Genomic DNA, 7882 nt, shown 5'->3' on the forward strand with positions numbered 1-7882 from the left:
TGGGAGGACCCGTGTGCTGGGGGGACCCGTGTGCTGGGGGGACCCGTGTGCTGGGGGGACCCGTGTGCTGGGGGGACCTGTGTGCTGGAGGGACCAGTGTGCTGGGGGAATCCGTGTACTGGGGGAATCCAGGTGCTAGAGGGACCCGGTGCTGGGGGGACCTGTGTGCTGGGGGGATCCGTGTGCTGGGGGGGGCTGTGTACTGGGGGGCACCGATGTGCTGGGGGGATTCGTGTGCTAGAGGGACCCATGTGCTGGAGGGACCCATGTGCTGGGGGGAGCCCATGTACTGGGGGGCACCCGTGTGCTGGGGGGGATCTGTGTGCTGGGAACATTCATGTGAGGTTGTTTTCCTGGCATAGCAAGGGCTGTTTAAACCAGGAAATTGGGTCCAGAAATGGCAACATCATACTCTTTAAGAAACCAGGCCTGGGAGCCTGGGGACGGGGACATTCTGACTGACAGCACCCAGATTACCACATACCCAACCCCAAGACTCCCTGACACCACCGCCAGGCACGAGGCTTCAAGGGCACCAGGAAATACCTGATTATGAGGTGTCATTGAGGAAAGGGTTCTCATCTGCATGGGGACACAGACAGCTGCAAATGTGCAGAAGGGAGCTCCGAGACCACATGCTGCCATTAACCCCGGACCGTCACTTGCTCTTCTCCTCCCTGGAGTGGCTGCTCTGCACAAAGGAAAGACGGATGCTTGAGGTCACGCGCTCAAACCCACGCCCAGTGGGGAAATCTGCGCCATCTCCAACGGCTGAGTTGCCCAACTGAGAGATTTCAAGCTTTCCAAGAACTGACGTGGTTTCTGGAAGGAAACGGGCCGCATGAGATGAGGGTAGGGGAGCAGGACCCAAGACCAGGCTCCCCAGGGAGGAGCCAGGCTGGCATCCGAAGTCCACTTGGAATGCAGCCCAGGACACAGGGCGCCTGTGGCACACCGTCATTGAAACTGTCCCATTCGCTCAGCTCCAGGAAGGGCTGAGGAGAGAGCGACTGCTCAGTGAGATGTGCCGAATTAATGAACCCCTCATGCCCTTACGAAAGCACTTGTAAGGGCAGCTGGAAGGTGCTAGCATAGGAGAGACTGCAGCACCAACTGCTCAGAGGAACTCGTTTAAAAGGAGCCCACAGGGATGCTTATTTTTAGGACAACACATACAGGATGAAATGCTTAAACAGAGTTGATGGCGAATGTGCCACCCATGGGCACCGTCCCTGGAGCACACGGTCCCTCGAGGAAACAAGCTGTCGGGTGCCCAGAGCAGATGGGAAATCGAATCCAAGAATGTTCAGAAAGAACAGGCCTCAGGCATTCATACAGCCCTCCCTGCCTTCAAGCACCAACTGCAAAAACAATGTCCTATGATACATTCTCTCCCTCCACAGCCTTCAAAGAAAGACTCTGGCTTGGCCACAGCTCATGCTTATGATCCCAGCATTTTGGGAGGCCGAGGCAAGAGGATTGCGTGAGCCCAGGAGTTCCAGAGCAGCCTGGGAAACACAGCAAGACCTCATCTCTACAAAAAATAAAAATAAAAAATTAGCCAGGCGTAGTGACACAGCCCTGTAGTCCCAGCTACTTAGACTGAGGTGGGTGGATCACTTGTGTTCAGGAGTTTGAGGCTGCAGTGAGCTGAGATTGTGCCACTGTACTCCAGCCTGGGCAACAGAGTGAGACTCTGCCTCAAAAAAAGTGTCCAAGGTCTCTTTGGTTAGCATATTTCCTAGATGTGTCACTAGTAAAGATGCACTTTATAGAAAATGAATATAACTTCTGTCCCTACAGTGGTATATTCAGCCAAGTCAACAAAAAGTCATGAGTCAGGCTGACCTGTGTTCACTTCTCAATGGGCTGCTATTGCGAAACTGAAGTTTTAAACTCCGAAACCGCATCTCAGCAGGGCTGAGGACCTGCAATCGCAGGGGTTGCCTCAGTGCTTCCTCCTGGGGTCCAAGCTCCCTTCCTTGCCTGAAAAGCACTCATTCCACAGGAGCAGAGAAGTTAGGCTGCAGCAGCCCAGAAACCGGAGAGCACAGGCCTTCAGCAAATTATGAACAGCTCCCCAGAAAACAAAGCACCCTTGTAATCCCAGCATGTTGGGAGGCTGAGTCAGGAGGATCACTTGAGTTCAAGGATTTGAGACCAGCCTGGGCAACATGGCAAAACCCCATCTCTACAAAAAAAAAAAAAATTACTGGGACATGGAGGTGCATGCCTGTAATCCCAGCTACTTGGGAGGCTGTGGTGGGAGAATCGCTTGAACCTGGGAGGTACAGGCCGCAGTGAAAGATCACGCCATGGCACCCCAGCCTGGTGACAGAGCAAGACCCTATCACAAAAAAAAAAAAGAAAAAGCGAGAGAGAGAGAGAGAGAGAGAGAAGGAAGGAAGGGAAGGAAGGGAAGGAAGGGAAGGAAGGGACGGAAGGGACGGAAGGGAAGGAAGGGAGAAAGAAAACAGCACTCATGAACCCGCTGCCCAGCGCCATCCACCCCATGTTGCCTCCCAACACAGAGCCCCGACCCCGGCCTGCTTTCATTCAGTCACATTTCTGGGAAAACAAATCTACTGTCTCCTGGCGTCTCTGTCCGGCATCTTCCAATAAAGTAGCCACCCCATGGCCAGCAGCAGCAGACCGGAAGGGGGTTTCTGACTCAGAGGCCTGGATGCTCGGGTGCCCCGCACTTCAGCAGAACCAGAGCTTTTAGCTTTGCTGCTATTATTGGAATTCAAGTCATCAAGAAAACTAGGCAGATGGGCCCATCTAAATATTCTGCAATTGGTAAGGATTTCACAGAGCTTCTGCAGAAAGAGAGACGTATCTCAAGTTCACAGCCATCTCCCCAGCGCCCCCCACCCTACCCCACAAAGAGTCCCTGGGACTGAGGGAGCAAATGAAGTCAGTTCAGTCTCAATACCTAAGTGTTTCCCCAAATCCTCTTTAATAATACATGTAACCAACATTGCTGCAATCAGTATAAAAACAGTTATTCCTGATTTTGTATAAATGAACATGTCTAGAGTCAGGATTATAAAGCATTAAGATACAAGCACCAAGTGGGAGGACCAAAGACAACTCACAGTGAAGAGAAACGCTTGGGAACAAGAAATGTCAAAGCTGTAGGATGTGGTAACAACCCAGGGTGCTGAAAGGGTCAGAGGTGCAGGTGCAGATGCAGGCTTCTGCCTGTGCAAGGGTGAGGGGGCTGTCGGAGGCTGGCTGCAAAGGACCAGTGCCGGGCAGCGAGGCAGAGAGCGCCAGGGGGCTCGACTCTGCAGATTGGGCTTTGCAGAGGATTCCTGTTTCCCCACCTCCCCACCCCTCTGACAGAGACCGAGGAGACCACACACATTGACCTCCTCTTCATATCCAGCCATCATTTCCACTCCAACATTCTGCTGCGTGTGTCACTCTGGAAAATAATTCCTTGGTGTTCCTTGCTCCTTTCAGATCATAGCTTGCCTGGTCAGACCCCTTCCCACATGCACCGTCTGAGTCCAGGAGGCCCTCGAAAGTCAGGCACAACACCCAGATCTGGTCCTCTTGGGTGGCTTATGACTGGATATATCCACTGTGTGTGACGGCTTCTCAGCTCTCTGCTGTAAGATCATTGGCACCACCAGGTCAAACAGGGTCTCAAACAGGAGGTCCACATTGTAGCCGGTCTTGGCACTGGTCTCAAAGCACATCTGCTCAGCGGCCGGCACGTCCTGCTCATCCAGCATCTTGTACTTGAGGATCTTTTTATAAAGGGCCACCGCGTCCTCCAGCTGCACCTGCTTAGGCACCCTGGGGGAGCCACAGTCCCCGGCATCCATATCTGGACTGCGCTCTTCCTTCTCCTGGCCCGCCAAGGCCCCCTCCTCAGTGAGGTCCACTTTGTTCCCCACGATGGCGAAGAGGCAGTCTTTGCTGGCCGTGTCCGTCAGGCCCAGGAACCGGTCCTCCAGCTCCACCAGGCTCTGCGGGTGGTTCACATCATAGGTGAGGATGATGGCGGCTGCCCCCCGGCAGTACATGGAGCCCAGGCCATGGAACTGCTCCCGCCCTGGTGGGAGAAGAGGGACAGAAAGATTGGTTATCTCATCTCAGAACACAGCCACCAGCCACACTGCAAGGGAGCGTCCCGCAGGGATATTTATTTTTAGGGCAACACATACAGGAAGAAATGCTTAAACATAGTTGATGGAGAATATGCCACCCACGGGCACCGTCCCCGGAGCAGGCGGCCCCTCGAGAAAACAAGCTGTTGGGTGCCCAGTGTAGATGGGAAATCGAATCTAAGAATGTTCAGGAAGAACAGGCCTCAGGCATTCACACAGCCCTCCCTGCCTTCAAGCACCAACTCCAATGGAGTCATGGCCCCAGCCGTGGCTGGAGATGGAAGGAATCAAGAACTGATGTCCAGAAAAAGGCAGCGACTGCCAAGGCCCTTGCTGAGATAGAAGCTGACTCAGGAATGCAGGCTCCGGAAGCTAAGGGTGCCCATGTCCCCTCACCCTCCTCCTTCTACACCCCGTGGGTGCTCCCAGCTGCCCTGTGCTGCCCTGCCCAGGGGGCGCTGCGGGGAGGGCTTCTGAGTTCGTAACAGGGGTTGTAAACCACACCTGCACTTACCTGCCCAGAATCACACAGCACCTTGCAGTGTTCACAATATTTTCAGGACACAGTGGACTTCTTCTCTCCCTCACTGGAATCTGAATTCCTGAGGAGCCAGGCCTCAGCGTTTGCACTTCTTGTGGGGGCCGCAGCCCCGCCTGCCCCTCCAGGCTTTAAAACAGACAGAGGTGCACGCAATTGCAGGCAAGTTGGGAGCCTGCTCCCAAAACATTTCCAGGTCGAGATCGACACGGCTCAACGCCAACACATTGGCTACTGACAAGGTGCTGTCTGTCGCTGGGTCTGGCAGGGAACAGGGCCAGCTGGCACACACCCCTGCAGTGCCTGGAGTGTGGACCTCTGCTCTCCCCGTGCCCCCAGCACTTCGGCCTCACAAGGTCGGTGAGGCCACACACGCTTTCCACGAACAGACTGAAGTGTGGGGGAGTCAGGCACAGCAGCGCTCGAGGGAGGCTGGGCCAGGGCACTGGAACACCCGCCACCATCCTGTATATAAATGCAGAGGCCCCCAAATTGATGGCTAAAAAGGGGGATTAAAAGGTCCTGGTCTCCGCGTACTTTTACAATCCAGTCATCTAATCAAACCAACCTGGGTCAGAATACACTCCCGACAGGTAACACCTGCACATCCATAGTGTCCTGTTCCCGACATCTGCCCCAGGGCCACCTTTCTATCCCACCAGCAGTGCACAGATCCCCAAGGGGGCCTGCTCACCTCCCCACCGGCAGGCAGCTCCCTGCCAGTCCACTCAAGGGCTACCCAGGAACTTTCTGGCAGAATTCTAAACTCCTGCCTATAGCACAAGCTTTCTGCATACTCAGATTTGGAGGACAGACTCCCACAAGGGGAGCAGATCTGGCCAAGGCAGGTGTTCCTGGGACAGGTGCAGTGCACACAGCAGGTGACAGCCCCAGCAGGGACGGCCCAGCCGAGCACACCTGCTGGTATGTCCTCCAGGCCTCGGCATGCTTTCATCGTTGGGCACATCTGTCGCGTTGGGGCGATGAGCTCTCAGGAAGCAGCTGTGGGAGAGGCGGCAGTGTGCCCCATGGCCCCCACCCGCCTCTCGTGGACCGAGCAGGCTGTGCGTGGCATGGGCCCTCCCTGCTTGCAGGAAGGGGCTTCCCAGGCGCTCCTGGTGATGAATCTGTTTCAATCACCAACAAGCGAACCCTAAGTGAGATCTTCCAACCACAAAGCACCTGCCCCCACCACACCTGCCAGGGGCACGCTTTCGAAAAGGGCCTAAGTGAGATCTTCCAACCACAAAGCACCTGCTCCCACCACACCTGCCGGGGCTTTCAAAGAGGAATGAGACTGAGACCGGTGCTCAGACGCCACCCCAAGGAGCCTCTGCAGACAGGCCTGGAAGCTGCAGGCCAGCTCCTCCCTCCTGCCCGGGGCAAGTGTGGCCTCCTGGGCCATACTCTTAGACCAGGAGGAGGGAGAGCTGGGAACAACTGACTAACAGCACTGGCCTCCACTCTCAAGCTCAGAACTCAAGGTCAAGTGCCTCTGAACAAGGATGAGGCTGCTGGGGCGCTGGCGCAGAGAGAGGTGGCACCAGGGAGTGTCCAGGCCCCATTCCAATCCCTTCCCTGGGAAAAGTAAGCCTGATTTTGATTTTTTAAAAAGAAGCTAACAATGTGGATTTTAATCTCCCAAGTTTTAAGCATTCAAAACTAACTCAAAATGTTCTAAAGATCACATTTAGGCAAACCAAAATGCAACAGTGGCCCATCATCGGCAGCTTCTAAATTATAAATAGTCCCATGTCACTCTGAGGGCAACCTCCCCTGAGTGTGTGGACAGCGTCGACCAGTAGCAAGGGCTCTTAACCACTGGGGTCATAAACCAAATTCATAGGGTCCACGACCTTGAATGTGGGAGAAAATGTCATCTTTGTTGTCACCACCCTCTACCTGAAATTTACCACTTCCTTCCACTATAAATATTGGCAACAAACTGCAGAAATGGCGGTAAGGGGCACTCATCACCAACAAGGGCAGCAGGTGCCTCCATCCGCATGCCAGCCGCCTCAGACACTCCAGTGCAATGCCCACGATGCTTCAGGCCTGCCACGCCTTCATTCATTAATACGTGGACCATGGACCACATATCAATCATAATTTTAAAAGGTTCTGACCACATATCAATCATAATTGTAAAAGGCTCTGGATGGCTGTACTTAAGGACAGCTGGTTACCTTTGTAAGTGACTGCATGTACTTGGGCACAGTGTTCTGAGAAGGGGTCCTGGGCTCACACCGCTCAGGGGCCGAGAGGATCTTGACACAAATGAAGTTAAGACCCTTGGTCTGTGGGGCTTTGGAGCATGCACTGAACGCACAACACCTGCACATGTGTGGCTCTCTAAGGCAGACTGTCCTTTGCCAATAAACCACTGCTTAGAGTCAAATAGCCAAGAAACACAATCAAATTTCATCCAATTTCCATCCCCAATCTTCCTGAAATGGCCACATTCTGATGACACCAGTCCTCAAACCTTGCTAGGCGATGCTGCCTGAATTTTGAGGCAGGCTGGTCACCCTTTGGGCAACCCTGGGGAGGGGAACCCACAGAGACACATACTCATGTCCTGTGAGAAGAGCCAGACAGACCTGTCTACTGACCACTGTGGTCTCCCAGGCCCCAAGCGTGGGTTCCAGCTCCCCTTCAGCAAAGCCGACAGTGTGCCCTTCGGGGATGGGAGGGAAAGTGAGCTGGGAGCTGAGCTCTGGTAGGAGGCAGAAGAATGTACCAGCTGCCAGTCTGAGGGTCAAAGTGCCAGAGCTACCCGGGTCACCTCCCTCTTCTGGGAAAAGCCAGCCTGGGAATGCTGTGGTTTGGGCGACAGAGCCACCCTGTTGGCAAGCAGCTTGTGCTCTGAATTCAGCACCTGAAGGGCAACATTCCTCCTTCCACATGCCTACGGGGCCAGCTTCAGACTGAGAAGTCAATCCACTTCCGGTCAAGCTGGACTGGACCCCAGCAGGCAGAAACCAAACAGTGTCCCCCAAATCCAGTCATTCTCCCACTACAGAAGATGATGATCAAGAGCCTTTAAAACCCAATATAGCAGGCATTAGCTTAAAAAAGAAAAGGCTAGGGCAGGAGGATTACTTGAGGCCAAGAGTTGGAGACCAGCTTGGGCAACACAGCAAGGCTCTTATCTTTTCTCTTCTCTCTCTTTCTCTCTCTCTCTCTCTCTCTCTCTCTCTCTCTATATATATATATATATATA

The 7882-nt window shown here is 54.0% G+C and overlaps 1 protein-coding gene and 1 long non-coding RNA gene across 3 annotated transcripts in view; both read right to left on the reverse strand.

The window, feature by feature from the left end:
* Positions 1-1037, reverse strand: part of LOC108527060 (uncharacterized) — a 23266-nt gene extending 22229 nt beyond the window's left edge. For both annotated transcript variants that reach the window (XR_001884681.1, XR_001884680.1), the window contains exon 1: positions 547-1037. This is a non-coding gene — a long non-coding RNA (uncharacterized LOC108527060). The remainder of the gene's footprint in view (positions 1-546) is intronic.
* Positions 1038-2936: 1899 nt separating this feature from the next.
* The window catches only part of RAB20 (RAB20, member RAS oncogene family), a 37376-nt gene continuing 32430 nt past the window's right edge, over positions 2937-7882 (reverse strand). Inside the window, exon 2 of the mRNA XM_017868197.1 lies at positions 2937-4066. Within this exon, the coding sequence (XP_017723686.1) occupies positions 3534-4066 (533 nt within the window). The 3' untranslated portion in view covers positions 2937-3533. The remainder of the gene's footprint in view (positions 4067-7882) is intronic.

The sequence above is a fragment of the Rhinopithecus bieti genome, unplaced genomic scaffold (genome assembly GCF_001698545.2).
Source record: "Rhinopithecus bieti isolate Rb0 unplaced genomic scaffold, ASM169854v2 scaffold_3734, whole genome shotgun sequence".
Classification (NCBI taxonomy): Eukaryota; Metazoa; Chordata; class Mammalia; order Primates; family Cercopithecidae; genus Rhinopithecus; species Rhinopithecus bieti.